The sequence below is a fragment of the Schistocerca cancellata genome, chromosome 3 (genome assembly GCF_023864275.1).
Source record: "Schistocerca cancellata isolate TAMUIC-IGC-003103 chromosome 3, iqSchCanc2.1, whole genome shotgun sequence".
In the NCBI taxonomy this organism is placed as follows: domain Eukaryota; kingdom Metazoa; phylum Arthropoda; class Insecta; order Orthoptera; family Acrididae; genus Schistocerca; species Schistocerca cancellata.
Window position 1 is genome coordinate 923947517 of NC_064628.1, and position 20918 is coordinate 923968434.

At 38.8% G+C, this 20918-nt stretch overlaps 1 protein-coding gene across 1 annotated transcript in view; it reads left to right on the forward strand.

Annotated features, from left to right (window-relative positions):
* The window catches only part of LOC126176004 (uncharacterized), a 53012-nt gene extending 32915 nt beyond the window's left edge, over positions 1-20097 (forward strand). Inside the window, exon 3 of the mRNA XM_049923122.1 lies at positions 18739-20097. Coding sequence (XP_049779079.1) covers positions 18739-18941 — 203 coding nt within the window. The 3' untranslated portion in view covers positions 18942-20097. The remainder of the gene's footprint in view (positions 1-18738) is intronic.
* The last annotated feature ends 821 nt before the right edge of the window (positions 20098-20918 follow it).

The following is a 20918-nucleotide window of genomic DNA, read 5'->3' on the forward strand; positions in this document are numbered from 1 at the left end:
TGCCCTTGGGGCCACCTAATCCATGTACCTGCACTGGCAGCCACTTCCGCACACTATTTTGTGTGCCTGAGCTCTCCGCTCGTCCGTCCTCGCCCTGGCCTGAGTATTTCTGGAACTGCGGCGGTTGTGACAGTCTTGCAGCTAGTGTGATCGCCGATCTTAAAAATAAATGCGGGTTATCTGGATACTTATTCCATAACTTTGAATCTGGAGATGAATTGCTCCATAGATTTAATGTACACTGAAACTGCTTATGCTGCTAACATTTAACTCCTCATCAAAGGCTTTCTTTCATTTGAAATTAGTTCTTGAGAATCGTCATAAGATCTCAGTATGCATCTGTGTTTTATTTATCATACTGATACTTAATTATCAGATTTTTGTACGCAACTTATGATGTAAATGCTGTAGAATCTGTAACGACTAAACGTTGACGTTCTTCTGTACTAGCGCAACAATTTCCCTGCAAACAACTGTCTGGACACTGAGACACACTTTTGAAGCTAATCTCTATATTTTGAGAGCATTAGCCCAATAAGTTATCCCCAAGGAAACTTCAAAATCAAAAATTCAACATTTCTGAATTCTTTTTATATGGGACGCAATTGTTATTGTACAATAGAAATAAACAATTATTTATAACTTTTGTTTAAGAATTAGATAAGGAAATACTCAAGTTTCTAAACTACCTTACTAAATGTCACCTTTAATTCCTAATGACCTTTTGTGCTTCAGAAACGGGAGAGTGTGTGCAACTGACCAACATGTGCTGAGACGCCCTTTCCAAGTGTAGGCCTAGAATTTTTTCACAAATCCAGTGTCCTGGAAAAGATAGGACAGCAATATGTTATTGAATATTAGTAGAAAATTGTAATGTGGTTTGGGGTAAAAGATATTTATTTAAGCGGTGACTAGTTTCGGGCAAAGCCCATTTTCAAACAACCATGTCAAAAAGGAATGTGACAAACACATTATAGCTGTTAATAAAACCATAGAATATCGATAGCGATCCATCTGATATGGTTTTATTAACAGCTATAATGTGGTTGTCACAGTCTTTGTTTTACATGATGGTTTGAAAATGGGCTTCGCCTGAAACTAATCGCCACTTAAATAAATATCTTTTACAGCAACCCAGGCTACAATTTTGTAGTAATAATAATGCTAGAAATTTTTGTTTAATTAATGATATTTGCACTAAGTTTAAGGGTTATCTTCTATCATGAAGTTATGGAAGAATATATAAATTTGTACTAAGTTTTTATTTTTGCACCTTATGTATGAACATTTGAAGCATCCAGTCCGTGTTTGTCAGCACAGACTAGATATTTCACATTTTTGTACATAAGCTATTTCTCAGCAAAGTAATTCATCTGGAGAGGCTCTTCAAGCTCAGATAATTCGGTGACTTTTTTTTTCTTTTTTTCTTTTTTGCACAGTTATGTTGCCCATCCTTCTTTCTCATCCAGGCTTTGGACTGGCAATGGTGAAGTTAAAAAAATATTTTTTTAAATTTTTGTAACTATTTTATTTTTTTAAATTTTTAAGTAATTTTTTTTCAGAAGTAACGGCTTCATTTCATCTTCCAGCTGTAGCAACTTGGCTAAAAGTTCTTCCTTGTGTGGTATGTTTCAAAACATGGTTCAATGCACAAAGGTACATCGCATCTTTTGCATTAATATTCCGTTTCTCGATGCACATTCTGTTTCGAGCAGACTGCACATCTGCCCCATAGTCCGTGTTTCTTGGACTGGTCATTTGGAATGACACATGGAAAGTGCCTCCCAGTAAAGCGAAGAGGATTCTCGTCATCAGAGTGTCATCCTTTCCTATCTCTTCTCCGTTCTGTAGCAAATTTTTCCACAAGTTCTTGTACCAGACATAAATGAAAATCTGCTAATGATATTTTGCGCCCAGTCACCGATCTGTGAAGAGTGAAGAGTGAAGAGTGTGAGCATTCAAAACACAAAGGCCCACAACATAAAAAAGAAAAAACTTTTTGTACCATTTAACAGATTTACGCACAGATGCAACAGAGCTTAACAGCATGTTGGAGTGGTCTACTGCTCCCATATTTGCATTGTAATCAACAACACATTGCAGCTTCATTACTTTTTTACCAGTCGTCCTGTTTGTCTTTCCCGTGTCACGCATTCCTGTAGTGTTGCAGGTAGTCAGCATGAACACTTCTCTCTTGTCGCACCACTTGACAGCAAGCATTGCGTCAGTTGACATAAAGTCAACTTCTCTTTGTTTCAGTTACTTTTGTAGCTTTGGAAAGTTGCACCTGTTCCTATGTACAGTACCGCATGCTGCTGTTCTCTGGTTGTGAAGCTAGAGGAACAAGGTTGGATTTGTATACCAATTGTCGACATACAGGGTATGTCCATGTTCGAGGTTTGGCTTCATTAGTGTTGCCACAATATCACCGTATTTCCCCAAATTATGGACTTCAATTTCTGCTGTTCTGCCTGTGTATACAACGAAATCTAATACGTATCCAGTTTTACAGTCGCACAACAAGAATGCCTTGATTCCAAATCTACTTCATTTCGAAGGAATGTATTGTTTAAATGATAAGTGACATTTAAACAATAATAGGCTTTCATCAACACAGAGTCTTCTGTATGGATTAAATGCACTGTGGAACGCCGCACAAATTGTATCAATTATTTTCCTAATTTTAAACAAACTGTCATCTCCACGATTGGCTAAAATGCAACATTCTCAAAAGTAACATAAAATGGTCCCGAGACATAACTTTGCCAAAAATTGGAGTACTTCGAAGTACATCTCAGGACCAATATTCCTTTGTTTTCAACTTTTTAAGATGAGCTATGAGAAGTCAAATACCAATGAAGCTATATATTTCCTCCAAACCTTTCCAGGTGGATAGTCGAGAATGAACCGATTCCAATGTATTTGCCATGGCGAAAGTTAAAAATTGGTTTGTTTCAAGTGCTATAAATTGCAACAGATCTTCTGATAGAAATAACATGAAAAAGGATAGAATGCTTGAATCAGACACTAGTTGGCAATTATGTCCTGAAGATGAGTCATCAAATGCATGAAGTGCTGGACTGAAATCACGTTTTTGCCAATCAAATTTCTCATTCTCACTATGACGTGGCCTTTTACAGATTGATTCGTCTTCACTTTCAGAATCTGAAGAACAACTGTTCTGACGAGCTCTACTAGGTGAAGTACGTGGAGGTGTATTACTACGACATTCTTCTGATAAACCTTCATCGTCACTACATTCATTGAAGATGCCACACTCATTGTCACTGTCACTCCTTGTCAATATCCCCAGCATGTCTTCGTCAGTGTAACGACTCCATTGTGCCATTTGTCTGTGGAACTCAAAAATGACAGAACTCTAAAAATCCTGATGAAACAGCACTTGCCTAAACGACACCACAAAAGCAGAATGCAGAAGATCACATGAACCAGCTAGCATGAATGTCGAACAGGAGCTGCAAAATCCATTGCAGAGTGTTTCCTAGATAGCAGGGACAGCAGCACAGAACAGTACATAGGGTACATCCATCCCAGCGAGTGCACGGCACAAAAGAACTTGCGACAGGTCGGCATGCAGCCCTGAGTGGCTATTGACATCCGCAGGCCCACAGGCAGTGGAACCGACTGTGGTATAAGCCGTCATTAGGACTCAGGTACTGGCTAGGCCGTGCAGTGAATGCCATCTGCAGGGCGCAAGGGGAAAGCCCACGTCAGCAGCAAACAGCGTCCACAGGCCCTGCGGCCACGTGGAGTGCCGCAGCATATCACATCTGCAGTACTCAAAGGGTTAATTAGTTCCAAAATAATTACTACTTTTGTCAAAATCATGGTTAGTGTAACTATATCTGTTAATTTCATTATTTAAACAAATAATTCGGCCTAACCTTTGTGGTAGAAGAAACTGTTAAAAAGATGGAATTTTTTGAGGGATTCAGTTAATTGAATGAATTATTTTGTAATTGTAATTTCTATAAATTAAACACTGAACATTGTATTTCAGTGCCTATTATTGCCATTTTTGGTCCTGAGACAGCCAGTCCATGGCCGATTTTCAGAGAGAAATTATGTACTGTTACACGTAACAACAATGCATCAACTTAACAGTAGAATTAGTGTAACACAAATAGGCTGTGGTTTAAAACAATGACAGTGCGTGTTCATTTTATTTGAGAAATAGTGTCACACATATCTTATTATTCTTCAAGAACTGTGAACTGTGTCATTAGGTTTTCACTGCTCATAGATGTTCAACAGAAAACTATTGTAGCAGTATGCTGTTGTTTGCCTGCAACCTATTAATGAGACTTAACATTTACCAATAGTGAACTGTGTAATGATGGAGGGTTGGGAACAGTGAAAGTAAAGAACTGAAACACAACTGTGCAACTGTCGGCTACATCATTTACAGCAGTCAGTGTTGTACTTCCATCCCTCATTTTTCAGCCAGTATAACAATGCAGTACCTCAACACTGAGGACTATCAATGAAGAAATAAAGCAGGCAAACGTCACCACTGGGGCCCTGTCAGGTGAAAGCAACATCATTTTATCATAACTAATATTTGATTTCGTCATGAAGTCTTCAAAAGTCTTGAAGATATCTTCTCTGCAAGTTTTGCCTTTCAGTGGCAATATTTTTAGCAATTCTTCCCGAAATTCTTTTCTTTCAAACATCCAAAAATCACATGAAAATAGATGTTTGTTCTTCATCAACAACGTTGCATGTTCATCTAGTGCTGATGATGTAGCAAGGTCACTTCTGCAGAAATTCAAGCAAACTACTTTTATTGTCAGCAGCAAAAATTTCAGTTCTTCTTGTATTACTTCTTGCTGACAATGGAATACCCTGAATTCTGGCAACAGTATCATGTTTTTCTTCAAAAAGCGTCATGGCCACTTCCAACATACCCCCACCCTTTTTTTTTTTTTAACTGTCTCAGGGTTTGAAAATTGCTTGTGGTGTTTACTAAGTCTCCAACACACATGAATTGCTGCTTCTATAGATTTTTGTTGCTAGCTCATAGAGAGAACTAGGAAGGATGTGCTTTTTTTGTAGGAAGCTAGATATGCCTGGAGTTTTTCTTACAACCTTTACTACTCAGAGGAAAATTTTTATGGAACTGCTGGTGAGTTGTTTCACAGTATCACTTTAAAATTGGCACTTTAACAAGAGTGACAGTTCTGTTGCATACAAGGCAAACGGAAACAGCTCCAGGCCCATCAGGCAGTGTAAAACAATATTGTTCAGTCCACTCAGTCAAAAAGTTGCTATTTTCACTACCAGCTTTATGCTTTTTAGGATCCATATTGATGCAAAAGCAATGTTAATAAGCCTCAATAATAATGAAACACTCTGTGTGAGATTGCAACAACTACTGACAAAGTGGCAATAAAATATGTGTACTTTGTTTAGATTCGTTCCCTATAAAAATACCAGCGTCCAGCACACAGCACGTGCTGATGCACTGCAAAGGAGCTACTTCCATGTCAAAGTGTATGCTGCCACACATCCAAGAAGCTGCACTGCAAAGGAGATGCTTCGTTGTCAGAGATCACTGCCACCTATAGTGCAGTTTCATAAAGTAGCTTTAAGCTATAGTTCGAGTTACGAGCACAAAAAATTTGTTTAAATGAATATGCCTTCCCCAATTTATTAGAGGTTTCAGAGGTTGTTAGATTCTGAAATCAATTTATAAAATTTCCTTTTTCATTAAATAAAATTCTTGTGTTGCAATTCGTGTGTACAGAGCTTTTACATGGGTCGACATAACATGCTGTGCCGGCTGGCCAGCTTGCTCCCATCCACTACCATTTTTCAGAGCACTCTCCTGCATCACACTGCATATCAACTTTGTATTTAATCTACCTATAAATAACCATTAAGAATTTTAATTCTTCAGCAGTTAATTGTAAAACTACCACAAAAAATTATAAAGGTGGTGCTCCAACGAATTGTAATCTACAGAAAAATATATTATAAAGGCGGCACTCAAACAAATTGTGAACTACAGAAAAATATCAACCGATAGCCCATTCAAATATGAAAAGAACGAAAATTGCTGTAAGCCCTGATAAAGTTGTTTTAGGTATTCATGCATTGAACATTGTTCCAAAATCATTCAAAAGGCCACCAAATGAAAATATATGTGCACTACATAAAAAGTTCAGATTGCCTGCAGGTATAAATATACAAACGATCCTTAACCTAGTTTTCCAAATCATCCACAGCTAATGAAGACCTCTCAAAGGCCAAGAGAAATCTCTTCATCAGAAGGTGAGCCAGGTGTAATGAAATTGCCAGAGCAATGGAAACTGATGGAAATGATTTTGATCCTTCAAATGATCCTGTTGTTGAAGATTTGCTGCTCGCTAAGTGTGAGTGTCGGGACCTTTTTCAAAATGGCTTTGTTATGGTGAAAGTAGTTGGAGGTAAATGGGGAGGCAAATTTGTTGCCATGTTTAAATTATTCAAAAAGTTGCACCAGAGGAAAGGATATCTGAAGTAAGGGTGATTCGCTCCACTTACTCTAAAAGTAAATTTGTTCCAAAAGAACATGATATATTCATTGCCTCATTCTGTTACATGATTGGCAAGCTGCCTTCACCAGAGCTTCAAGCTGACTGGTGTAGAATTACGTGTAAATTTCCAAGGAGGATTTAAGTAAAAGAAGTTTAATATTTTTTGTAATTAGAAGTTTAATATTTTTTGTAATTAGAAGTTTTTTCTAGTGTGTTTTAATAAATGATTGATAATTACATTCATAGAAATGAATGTTTCAGCGATACCTAGCTTATCAACATTTTACAAAACATCCAGTTTTCAGTGAGCATCATCAAGATCCCTTTATGGAGTCATATTCATACTGCACTACACTAACATTTATCCCAGGACTATTCTGCATGTGCTTGTAATAAAACAAATATGAGGGGTCAGTGTAACCCCACATCACGGGTTAACATTGACCCCTTTCAATTTTTTTTTTCTACTAACCTTTGAAAAATATAACATACACAGTGCACTATGGGTGTTTGTATAGAAATAATGTACAATAATAAAAATCACCATGAATATAAATTGATATAAGCAAGAGGTATTCTGTAGAAACATAAAAAAACAGGGCAATATTACCCCAGATGATTGTACTGGAGGACAGGAACAAAAGGGAAACCCACCTGGCAGAATTTCGCATGGAGTATAATTTAATCATTGCTAATGCTTGAGTTAAGAAGCATGAAAGAAGGTTGTTTATGAGGAAGAGTTCTGGAGATATTGGAAGATTTCTGTAGATTACTTAATGGTTGAACAGGGATTTCAAAAGCAGATTTTAAACTGCAAACATTTTTGTGGGTGGACATGGGGTGCTGCCAAAGCAGAGGTACCAAACACAGCTTTCTGAAATCCCTTCGCAAAAGACGACGAAGTAAATATTCCAAAATCTGATTCGAGAGCAGCTGCCAACATGAGTACTGCAGAAGTAAATATCCTTGGTGATGCAGAAGTAAACATTCTCAAAGTAGTGAAGTAACTTAAATCACTTAATAAAAGCAAGTCTTCTGGTCCAGACTGTATACCAATTAGATTCCTTTCAGAGTATGCTGATACAAGAGCTCCATACTTAACAATCATATACAACCGTTCGCTTGCCAAAAGATCCATACCCAAAGACTTGAAAGTTGCACAGGTAACACCAGTATTCGAGAAAAGCAGTAGGAGTAATCCACTAAATTACAGGTCCATATCATTAATGTCAATATGCAGCAGGCTTTTGGAACATATATTGTGTTGGAACTTTATGAATTACCTCGAAGAAAATGATCTACTGACACACAGTCAACATGGATTTAGTAAACGTCATTCTTGTGAAACACAATTAGCTCTTTACTTGCATGAAGTGTTGAGTGCTATAGACAAGGGATTTCAGATTGATTCCTTATTTCTGGAATTGGAAGGCTTTTGACACTGTACCACACAAGAGGCATGAGGTGAAATTGCCTGCTTATGCAATATCTTCTTAGTTATGTGACTGGATTCGTGATTTCCTGTCAGAGAGGTCACACTTCGTAGTAACTGATGGAAAGTCATTGAGTGAAACAGCAGTGATTTCTGGTGTTCTCCAAGGTAGTGTTATAGGTCCTTTGCTGTTCCTTATCTGTCTAAACAATTTGGGGGACAATCTGAGCAGCCGTCTTAGGTTGTTTGCAGATGATGCTGTCGTTTATTGACTAATGAAGTCATCAGAAGATCAAAACAAATTGCAAAATGATTTAGAAAGATGTCTGTATGGTGCAAAAATTGGCAAATGACCCTAAATAACAAAAAATGTGAGACCATCCTCATGGGTGTTAAAAGTAATCTGTTAACTTTGGTTACACGATAAATCAGTCAAATCTAAAGGCCTTAAATTCAACTAAATACGTAGGAATTACAATTACGAACAACTTAAATAGAAAGGAACACATAGAAAATGTTGTGGGGAAGGCTAACCAAAGACTGCATTTTATTTGCAGAACAATTAGAAAATGTAACAGCTCTACTAAGGAGACTGCCTCCTCTATACTTGTCAGTCCTCTTTTAGAATATTGCTCATGGTGTAGGATCCTTACCAGATAAGATGGACAGAGAACATCGAAAAGGTTCAAGGAAGGGCAGCATGTTTTGTATTATCACAAAATAGGGGAGAGTGTGTCACTGAAATGATACCAGATTTGGGGTGGACATCATTTTTCGTTGCGGCGGGATCTTCTCGCGAAATTACAATCACCAACTTTCACCTTCGAATACAAAAACATTTTGTTAGACAGACCTACGTAGGGAGAAACAATCACCATGATAAAATAAGGGAAATCAGAGCTGTTACAGAAAGATATAGGTGTTCATTCTTTCCATGCACTATACGAGATTGAAATAATTGTGTGAGATAGAGAATTGTGAAGGTGGTTTGATGAACCCTCTGCCAGGCACTTAAATGTGGTTTGCAGAGTATCCACACTGATGTAGATGCTCATAACAGTAGCACATGAACATTCAACCAGATTTTCTGTTTTAGAATTACTCATTCAAAGGCTTTGCGTATTATTAATCTTAGTAAAAGTCACTTATCTCTAATGATTTGCCCATATGCAGCCCTTATCTTCATTAGGGTGATCCCCAGATCGTGTCTGCTCTGCTTACATACTTTTGTTACTGCGCCCATAGTGCCACCAGATGGCATCCAACATTGCAGTGGGCAGTGGTCAAAATGTTTTGGCTTATCAGTGTATCTACCATATGCACAATACAGTACAGTAAATACATACTGTACAGTATTGCTCTTTTTCAGTTTGCAATTATAACAGCTTTTGTGTGGTTTATTGCAATGTTTTTACTGTACACACATGTAGAGTCATCATTTTTGAGTTAAGATATTGTTTATTTTAATGTAAATCTGTACTTTCTGATAATCTGGCCTTTTTTGTGTTCCAACCCACACCCTGGTCCCAAAGGTGATGAATAATAGGGGCTGTACTGTATGTGAAACAGTTGAAGTACTCTCAGCTTCAAGAAGAACGTAGCAATTCATATACCAAAGAACGTAAGTGCTGACAGGTGTAAATGTCACCATGCTATCAGTTTAATAAATCATGGTTGCAAAACTCTGACTCTAATTAGTTACAGAAGAATGGAAAAACTTGTAAAATCTGACCTCAGAGAATATCAGTTTGGGTTCCAATGAGATGTATGAACACCACAGTAATGAAAAAGTAAATAAAGTAAAACTACATTCATAGTGTTTGTAGATTTAGAGAAAGATGTGACAGTGTTGACTGGAATATGCACTGTGAAATTTGGAAGGTAGCAGGCATGAAATAGAGTATACAGCTATCTACAATTTGCACAGAAACCAGACAGCAGTTATAAGAACTGATGGACATGAAAGGGAAGCAGTATTTGAGAAAGTAATAAGACTGGGTTGTAGCCCGGCATTATTTAATCTGTACTTTGAGCAAAAATTAGAGGAAACTAATGAGATATTTGGTAAGGCAGTTCAAGTTCAAGAGAAAATATAAGAACTCTCACGTTTGCCGATGACATTGTAATTCTGTCAGAGATGGCAAATGGGTGGGAAGTTCAGACTTGATATGAAATTGTAAGATGAACACTAACAAATGTAAAACAAGCTTAACAGAATGTAATCAAATTAAGCCAGGTGATGCAGATAGAGTTACAATAGAAAATGAGACACTAAAGGCAACTTATGACTTTTGTTATTTGGGCAGCAAAATAACTGATGGTGGCTGAAGTAGAGAGGCTATATAATCAAGACTGGCAATAGTAAGAAAACAGTTTCTGAAAAAGAAATATTTGTTAACATCGAATATAAATGTATGTGTTAGGAATTCTTTTCCAAAGACACTTTTACTAAAGTGAAACATGAATTATAAACAGTTGTGACAGGAAGGGAATAGAAGCTTTAGAAACCTAGTGCTACAGAAGAATCCTGAAGATTACGTGGTTGGATCAAATAACAGTAACCTTAAACAAACTGTGATCAATATGTCCACCTACTGTAAAAAGCAGATCTCGTGCAATTTGTTTCCCAATGTGTATTTCTTACTGTTCAGTCTAACTGCGAACAAAACTTGGGAGCAACAAAGTAGTTCTGGAAGGGCAGATAAATTACATGTCCACTTCACTGTTTTCCTAGATTCCTCCACTGTCTACATCTACATCTATACTCTGCAAAGCACCATGCATTGCATGACAGAGTGTATGTCCCCATTGTACCAGTTATTGCAGTTTCTTCTCATTCCATTCACATATGCAGCATGGGAATGCTCCATAGTTTACATCTATCTTCAAAGTTCTGCCGTTCCACTTCCTTCAGTATCTCTGTGACACTCTCCCATGGATTAAAGAAATCTGTGTTGTGTTGCCCTTCTCTGTATATGTTCAATCCCGCCTCTTAGTCCTATTTGGTACAGGTCCCAGATACTTGAGCACGAGTGATTTGTAAGTAATTTCCTTTGTAGATTGATAGCACTTCCCAAGTATTCTACCAATAAAATGAAGGCTACCACTTGATGTGCCCACTACTGAGCCTATGTGATCATTCCATTTCATATCCCTACAAAGTGTTACACCCAGGTAATTGTATGAGTTGGTCGATTACAACAGTGACTCATTATATCATAGAGTACTACGTTTCTTCATTTTGTGAAGTGCACAGTTTTATATTTCTGAACATTTAAAGCTAGTTGACAATTTTTGCACTACTCTGAAATCTTATCACGGTCTGACTAAATATTTATGCAAATTCTTTCAGACAGTACTTCAGTATGGACAGCTGCATCATCTGCAGAAAGGCTGAAGTTATTCTTAATATTGTCTCCAAGGTCATTAATGTAGAAGATGAACAGCAAGGGTCCCAACACACTTCCCTGGGGCACATCTTAAGTTACTTCTACATCTCACGATGCCTCTCCATCTAAGATAACTTGCTGTGTCCTCCCTTCCAAAAAGTTCTCAATCCAGTCACAAATTTCGCTAGATACCCTATATGATCATACTTTAGATAATAAATGTAGGTGTGGTACTAAGTCAAATTCTTTCGTAAATCAAGGAATACTTTATCTTCCTGACTGCCTTTGTCCGAAGGTTCCAGTATATCATGTGAGAAAAGTGTGAGTTGGGTAGCACATGTTTGATATTTTCAGAATCCGTGGTGATTGGCATTGAGGAGATCATTCTGTTCAAGGTACCTCATTATGTTTGAGCTCAGAATATGTTCTAATATTCTACAACAAATCAATGTCAGGGATACTCGATGGTAGTTTTATGGATCACTTCTACTACCCTTCTTGTAGACGGGTGTGACCTGTGCTTTTTTCCAAGAAGTGGGTATGGTTTTTTCATTGAGGGATCTATGATAGATTATAGTTAGAAGAGGGGCTAAATACTCAACTGCAAATTCAGTAAGATACATATTCCATTGAGCCCTAGAGTGTTGTTAAGTTTTAATGATTTCAGCCGTTTCTCAACATCGCCGATACTAATATTGATTTCATTCATTTGTTCAGTGGTATGAGGATTAAAATGTGGGAATTCTCCTGGGTTTCTCATTTGCTAGAGGCTGGACACTAACTGTGATGCCACTAATAGCCTCTAAATATGACCAGAATTTCTGTGGGTTTTGTGAAAAACGATTTGACAATATTCTGCTATGGTAGTCATTGAAAGCAACACACATTGCTCTCTTGACAGCCAAAAGTGTTTCATTCAGCATCTCTCTACCTATAACCCTATATTTTGTTTTATACCTATTGTGCAGTAATCTCTGTTTCTTTAGAAGTTTCTTTACAGTGATTGTATACCATTGAAGTCCCGTCTCATTAAGAACTGTTCTAGTGGGGTACACATCTGCTCAGTGCATTCTTTTTAACTTGAGCCATACTTCCTCTATAGGCTCCTGCCCTGTGCTCAAAGTTTCAAGTTCCTCATTAAGATATGACTCTACTGAGTTTTTTGAGTGTAGGTTCAGCTCTCTTATATTGCAGATGTGTGTGCAATTGTGCTTGCATGAGTGTGTGTGTGTGTGTGTGTGTGTGTGTGTGTGTGTGTGTGTGTGTGTGTGTGTGTGTGTGTCTACTGCTGACAAAGGCCTTAATGGCCGAAAGCTGTGATTGTGTGAATCTTTTTATTGTGTCTATTGCAGCTCAGTATCTCCGTTATATGGTGAGTAACAACTTTCCTTCCCTCGTATTGTTACATTCCATCTTGGATTTTTCCATTGTTTGATTTTTACTGAACATAAATATCTTTCTGCTTGTTTTAGTTGTCCTTTGTACTTTGACAATCATTCTTTCCAGAACTGTCTCATGGCCACTGATTCCAGTTTCAGTGTGGACATCTGCAAAGAGGTCTATTTTGATTGTTCCCATTAGATCCAATATATTGTCATAATGAGTGGGGTTCCTAACTATCTGTTCCAGGTTGTTTTCAGAGAAGAGTTTCACGTGGTGTCTTATCTTGGCCACCACTAACAAACTGTAATTTTTCCTTTTGATTGTTGGATGATTAAACTCTCCCCTGGTCATTACAGTATGATTGGGGAACTTACATACAAGTGAACTTAGGTTTTCTCTTAAATTTTTGGTTACATCAGGAGAAGAGTCTAGTGGGCGATAGAAGGACCTAAACAATCTCAGATGCAGCTTCAATTTCTGTCTCGGTGGATTTGAGTTTCTAGTCTACTGTGACAAATATGCCATTCCCAATACCTCTTTTGCCTATCCTTTCAATAGACACTCAAATTTCCCCAAATACACTCCTGGAAATTGAAATAAGAACACTGTGAATTCATTGTCCCAGGAAGGGGAAACTTTATTGACACATTCCTGGGGTCAGATACATCACATGATCACACTGACAGAACCACAGACACATAGACACAGGCAACAGAGCATGCACAATGTCGTCACTAGTACAGTGTATATCCACCTTTTGCAGCAATGCAGGCTGCTATTCTCCCATGGAGACGATCGTAGAGATGCTGGATGTAGTCCTGTGGAACGGCTTGCCATGCCATTTCCACCTGGCGCCTCAGTTGGACCAGCGTTCGTGCTGGACGTGCAGACCGCGTGAGACGACGCTTCATCCAGTCCCAAACATGCTCAATGGGGGACAGATCCGGAGATCTTGCTGGCCAGGGTAGTTGACTTACACCTTCTAGAGCACGTTGGGTGGCACGGGATACATGCGGACGTGCATTGTGCTGTTGGAACAGCAAGTTCCCTTGCCGGTCTAGGAATGGTAGAACGATGGGTTCGATGACGGTTTAGATGTACCGTGCACTATTCAGTGTCCCCTCGACGATCACCAGTGGTGTACGGCCAGTGTAGGAGATCGCTCCCCACACCATGATGCCGGGTGTTGGCCCTGTGTGCCTCGGTCGTATGCAGTCCTGATTGTGGCGCTCACCTGCACGGCGCCAAACACGCATACGACCATCATTGGCACCAAGGCAGAAGCGACTCTCATCGCTGAAGACGACACGTCTCCATTCGTCCCTCCATTCACGCCTGTCGCGACACCACTGGAGGCGGGCTGCACGATGTTGGGGTGTGAGCGGAAGACGGCCTAACGGTGTGCGGGACCGTAGCCCAGCTTCATGGAGACGGTTGCGAATGGTCCTCGCCGATACCCCAGGAGCAACAGTGTCCCTAATTTGCTGGGAAGTGGCGGTGCGGTCCCCTACGGCACTGCGTAGGATCCTACGGTCTTGGCGTGCATCCGTGCGTCGCTGCGGTCCGGTCCCAGGTCGACGGGCACGTGCACCTTCCGCCGACCACTGGCGACAACATCGATGTACTGTGGAGACCTCACGCCCCACGTGTTGAGCAATTCGGCGGTACGTCCACCCGGCCTCCCGCATGCCCACTATACGCCCTCGCTCAAAGTCCGTCAACTGCACATACGGTTCACGTCCACGCTGTCGTGGCATGCTACCAGTGTTAAAGACTGTGATGGAGCTCCGTATGCCACGGCAAACTGGCTGACACTGACGGCGGCGGTGCACAAATGCTGCCCAGCTAGCGCCATTCGACGGCCAACACCGCGGTTCCTGGTGTGTCCGCTGTGCCGTGCGTGTGATCATTGCTTGTACAGCCCTCTCGCAGTGTCCGGAGCAAGTATGGTGGGTCTGACACACCGGTGTCAATGTGTTCTTTTTTCCATTTCCTGGAGTGTATCTCACTGTTATCACTTTCAGATTTCAACCACACTTTGCATCTCATAAAAAATCAGCAAGAATCACAAGTCTTCAGACAGATAGCATTGTTTACTTCACCACAAGCTTGCTGCCTTTTGAGATCCTACGATACCATAGTGAAGTAGCAGCAAAAACTGCAGTGTTAAATGTGAGCAAACTGCATGGGTGGCAGGTGTGAATGAAATGTACTGTTACTGCATAAAATTTATTAGTGATAATGTTTGTTCAGTAGCCGTCATTTCTCTATTTACACTCATGGGCCTAGGGAAGGCTGCTTCTCATAGGCAGAAGATAGGAACTCAAGTAGTGGGAGAAGTCAGCTCTCACACATTTCTTTCTTAGTTTTTTTTCTCTGTTCAGCTTTGCAACCCTTCTGTGCCTGTGTCATTGGCTTAGCACCAACAATCATTTAATGAAAACAATTCAGATTTTTATTGGGAGACCTCCATGAGTTTTGCTGCAGACTTTTAATGAATGACATGTCATGCAGAAATTATCAGTAGGTTTCAAATATTTGAGCCTTTTATGCTATTTGTACCTGTCTGGATAGCTGTGCGTGTTAAAGCACCCACTTCCAGGACAGGGAGGTGCACCAGGGCTGGTATGAATCCACCTGGTGGATTGACAATGGTGGTCGGTGTGCCGGCCAGGCAGGATGTGATTTTTATGCTGTTTCCCAAATCCCACTATGTGAATACCAGGCTGGTACCCATGTAATGCCTCAGATACACACTGTGCAAAATTTAAAGACATTTTTCATGCTTACATGTCAAATTTACTGTGGACGCAGACAGATGGGGTACACTGATTCTGTCCTGGGGGGTGAAAAGGGGCTGATGACCTTAGATGTTTGGTCTCCTTAAACCCATAATCAGCAGCTCAGCTGTATTCTGTTTGTTTGGCTTATTTGCATTGATTCCACCTTTTCTTTCTAGCAGGCTAAAGGTGTCTGATACCTGATGACAGAGTTTGACTGCATCCCATCTCATTGACGTATAAATTTTCATGTCTTCTCATTTACATTCCTATAACAGTCTCATCCATTATGGGTTTCCTTGTGAGAGGTGCAACTATTGATTGAGATGACAAAAAAACATAATCCTGCAACAGTCACAAAGATTTAACTTCACATGTTTTGATGGTTAAAACACCATCATTTGGTGGAAGGCATGTTTGCTGTATATTATATTCAACATTTCTGGAAAAACAACCCCCCCCCCCCAGAAATGTTGCAATATACCTTGGGGGGGGGTGTCTTAAGGAACAAATCAAGGATAGGATCCTGTATCTGGAAACATCATCCAGTGATGTTACAGAGCTCTGTTGCCTAAGTGGGTGTTGGTTTCAGACACAGATTTTCATCTGCTGTTTATTTTTCTCCTGGAACTCTCTAAAATCTCCCATGTTTTTTTAGTGTACAGAAGAAAAATAAACTGCAGATGGAAACACATATCTCAAGCAGTCATCCACAAAGAAAACAGAATTGCATTGGTAGGAGACAAGGCCCGTCTATGCAGCAGCTAGATGCATGTTCTCCTCTAGCATTTGTGGCAATCAGTCATGATCACTGAATAACAAACAACATTGTGAGACATTCTGCCTATGGGGCTTCAACATACAACATCACATTTGCTGCTGAAGGGATGACCTAGTGGCAGGTGCCGATATCTATAGCTTCGATGTTTTGTAACATCATTGGAAGACATTTCCGGACACGGGTTCCTATCCTAGACTTGTTCCTCCTGAAGCCCTCTACAATCCCTTCAAGTTTTTTTAATGAAATCATTCCACTTTAGGCTGTTAAAATGTTATTTATTGTGATTACAGTTTTGACTCATGATCATTTTCAAGCATTGTCGGATGCTGTAACCTCCTCAGTAATATGATTTAAAATGACCTTGTTTCCAAATTGCAATCACAATAAATGTTTTGACAGCCTATAGCAGAATATTTTCATTTAAAAATTTCACAAAGGCTGTGGACCCAGTAATTATCAAACCCATTGTTTGTTGCAATGTTTCTGGGACACCCTATATACGGGTGTTCCTTGTATGGGTCATCGGGCATATTTTCTCTGGTGTTTCAGCTAATATTTGCAATTTTCATTTTGCAACATGTAGCGGAGTAAGTCCAAACAAATCCTGCTGATCACACCTTTTATACGACACCCAGTGTCGATGGAAAGTGTTGATTTGTCTCCCAGTGATTTACAAATCAGAATTATATTTGTCCATTCAATAGGGCAGTCTTATATTAGCCTAATGTATTGTTCTTTTTATCAATACATATTAACAGGAACAGTAAAACACAAAGAATGTTCTCTGACAGCAACTTAGCAGCACTTCTTTATGACAGTAGCAGTCAACACAGGCCAGGGCAGCTCTGTCACACTGGTTCTTCTTTTTGTTTCATACATATCAATAAAGCAATATACATATCAATAAATCAAATATTGCAATAGACTAATTTGGCACCACGCTGTCAAATGGGCACATAAAATTCCACTTTAAAAATCATTATGTTTGCAACAGGAAATAAACCAATACTTTCCACCGATTTTGGCCGTTTCATGATAGATATGATGAGGAGTGTTTGTTTTGGCTGGCTCCAGCTACAGGATGCAAAAATGAAATTGCAAGTAACAGCTGAAACAACAGACAAAATGAAACTTCCTGGCAGATTAAAACCGTGTGCCCGACCGAGACTCGAACTCGGGACCTTTGCCTTTCGCGGGCAAGTGCTCTACCAACCGAGCTACTGAAGCATGACTCACGCCCGGTACTCACAGCTTTACTTCTGCCAGTACCTCGTCTCCTACCTTCCAAACTTTACAGAAGCTCTCCTGCGAACCTTCTGTAAAGTTTGGAAGGTAGGAGACGAGGTACTGGCAGAAGTAAAGCTGTGAGTACCGGGCGTGAGTCGTGCTTCGGTAGCTCGGTTGGTAGAGCACTTGCCCGCGAAAGGCAAAGGTCCCGAGTTCGAGTCTCGGTCGGGCACACAGTTTTAATCTGCCAGGAAGTTTCATATCAGCGCACACTCCGCTGCAGAGTGAAAATCTCATTCTGGAAACAGAGAAAATGTATATGATGATTCTCAGGAGACACACCTGGGTGTGTGTAAAATCAGAACAGGACTTGCATGGTGCCATGGTACACAATACACTATCAAAAGAGACTTCATTTAAGCTCATCTTTTTCATCATTGAACTCTGAAGTGATCACTTGTAGACAGTAGATGTAGATGTAGATACTGCCAACACTCACTCAGTTTGGGCTTAAACTTAGATAGCTATTATCCCCAACAACCTGAACTTTGAAGAACTCCAGAGATGACAGTATCATTATAGCATCATTTGTGAAACAAGAGGAGCTGTACAGAACAATAGATATCAACAATAAGGAAGTGGAATGTCTAACATCATATCCTTCTGCAGTATAACAAAATATATACATTTTAAATATGTATTGTGAAATACTTAGCTGATTTTTGCCATAAAACTCAGTCTATTTTTATGATCCTCAGTAGTTGAAATTAAATATCATCACATATTCTGAAGTAGATACTGATTGTCCTGAGCTGTACAAGAGTGTATCACATAAATATTGTAACATGAAACTGTAGTCCATCATTTGATCAGAGATGCATTATTATTATCTTTGTCAATGAAAATAATTTCATAAGCTGTACTCCTGTTTTAATTTATTATTTTACACTGAATATATACTGTTTAATATCCGAGTTGTTTTTCTTGATGAATATATCTACAAGGGAGGGGTACCTCACACATATGTACAATCTTATGGGCTTGCAATACAATGTAAAAAAAACAAAATATTTAGCTGTCTTGTTTGAGCTTAACTATTAAGGCATACTTTTTAAACAAATGATAATAAACCAAATGTGTTTTCCAGACAGAATCTATATAAAATAGGACTAACACTAATGATTTGTAATAATTTACTACATTTCAGACTATGGGATAGCAACTCAGAGAATGTGTCTGCAGAGAGGGCCATCCGATTCTGAAGAACGCTGTGCCTACACAGTGTGGAACTACAGGAAAGTTTTCATGTGCTTTTGTCAAGGTGACCTGTGCAACTCATCAACAAATCTACATCAGTCTTTTATTTTTGTATTATTTGTCAGTTTTATTGGGCACTGGCTTGTGAACTGATCAGTCATCTCCTTTTGAGTCCTAATTATTTGCTGCTGGTGCTGCTGAAGATGAATACTCAAGTTCCTTCATCGCTCTAAACTCAAGAAATGTTATTACATCACTAAATGTTTTATTGGATTTTTGAAACCAAGTGGCTCATATCTCTCTCTCTCTCTCTCTCTCTCTCTTTAAAATTTTCTTAATTATGATCAACAGTTGACTTATAGATTAGAGTAGACCTATGTTGTTACCATGATTTGTGCTTGTTCCTACATTTTGTGCAGCTTGATTTTGATATTTTTCTAGTAATATCTTAGATCATCTACTTCGAAGCCGTGCAGTCTTAATCAGTTCTCTTGATTCTGTTGACATGTACTGCAGTTTTTGTTAAGATGTTTTCTATTAAAAATGGTTAATTGTGACATGTAAAGAGACTGCTACTTCAATTACTATTAACAAATTCTAATTGTGACTTAATTAACATTAATCAGTTTTCTACTGCACATTATTCTTTCATTCATTATATTAGAGAAATATCAAATGTAAAATATTATTTTGCAATGGATGAACAAATGTATAACTCTCAGTTGACTTAGGAATTATCAAGAGATGCACAAAGATCTGCTTTATACTTGAACAAATGAACATGATTTCTCATTTTGTAATAAACGGATGTCTTAACCAGTCACTCAATAATGAAAAATTCTGATGTTTGCTGGTAAAAGTTACTGTATGCTTTTTCTTTTCTTGTGAAGTTGTGATGTCTCTTTTTGATTTACCATATAATATCATTCTCTGTGGTTTTTACACATTACTTCTTAATGCTTTTGAAGAATACACTAAACCAAGATGAGATTTTTAACCAGAAGTAAGCCTAGTCATCGAAGAAACAAAGAATGCAAACCTAATAGAAAATCAGAAGTATTGTACAGTAAAGGTAGTTTACCTGTCTCACACTATTGCCCATGACATTCCCCCACATTCCATTATTCTTAGTTCTTTGTGTAACAAGGCTGAGTAAGTGTTGTGAATAAATTCTTGATATTTATTTGAGTGAGCCCACCAAGTGTTGAAATAATGTCATGTATATTTTGAATATCAAAATGAATGTATAATTTTGTATGTTTGATAAAATATGATATGTATTCATTAAAGGAACATAAATGCAAATTAACCTTTGTGTCTTTCGAAAACTTTCTTAAGAAGAAAGATTATGAATTATTATATACTGAAGAATATCTTCAAACATTGTGATCAACATTTTGTAACAGGTGAAACTATAGTGCCCCCTCGATATGCTAGTTTAAGTCTTGTTTTTTTATTTGTAACAATGCAGGCAAAGTTACTGTACACAGACCATTATAGTTCTATAACATGATTGACACTCATAGAATACTTGGGTGTCAGTTTGGGTCAAGTCACCTGGGACCACATGAAGATGGCAATGAGCCTGTCTGCCAAAATATCATGGATGAATTACGTGTGACCCAGTGAACACCCTAGAGTGCTACAAGCTGCAAATACACTGGGAGAACATCAGATTGACACTTACTCATTGAATAAGTCTCAGTCATAAAATGTCTACAAACACAAACTTGGAGTGCTTTGTGGCGAAATAACAAAACAAAATAAGTTGTAGCAAAAGGTATGTGGGTCAGAGGTTTGTTAGAAGGATCCTACAGAAATATATCTCACCCAGCAAGGAGATAGCATATAAAATCCTTGCTTGACTGATTCTTGCTACTGTTGATCAGTCTGGGATCCTGACCAGGTTGGATTAATTGAGGAGATACAGAAGATACAAAGAGCTACTCATATAACTTAATACTTAGCTCTCAGGGTTTGAAATCTTATCTGGTACATGCCCCAACAATCAGTCTTTCCTTCTCATGCCATCTGGTAAGTCTCCTCTGACCCAGGGTTTTGGATGACTTTTCCAAATTCTCTCCATCTCTTAAATCTGGACAGTCCTTTTCCTTCATCCTTCTTCCTTCC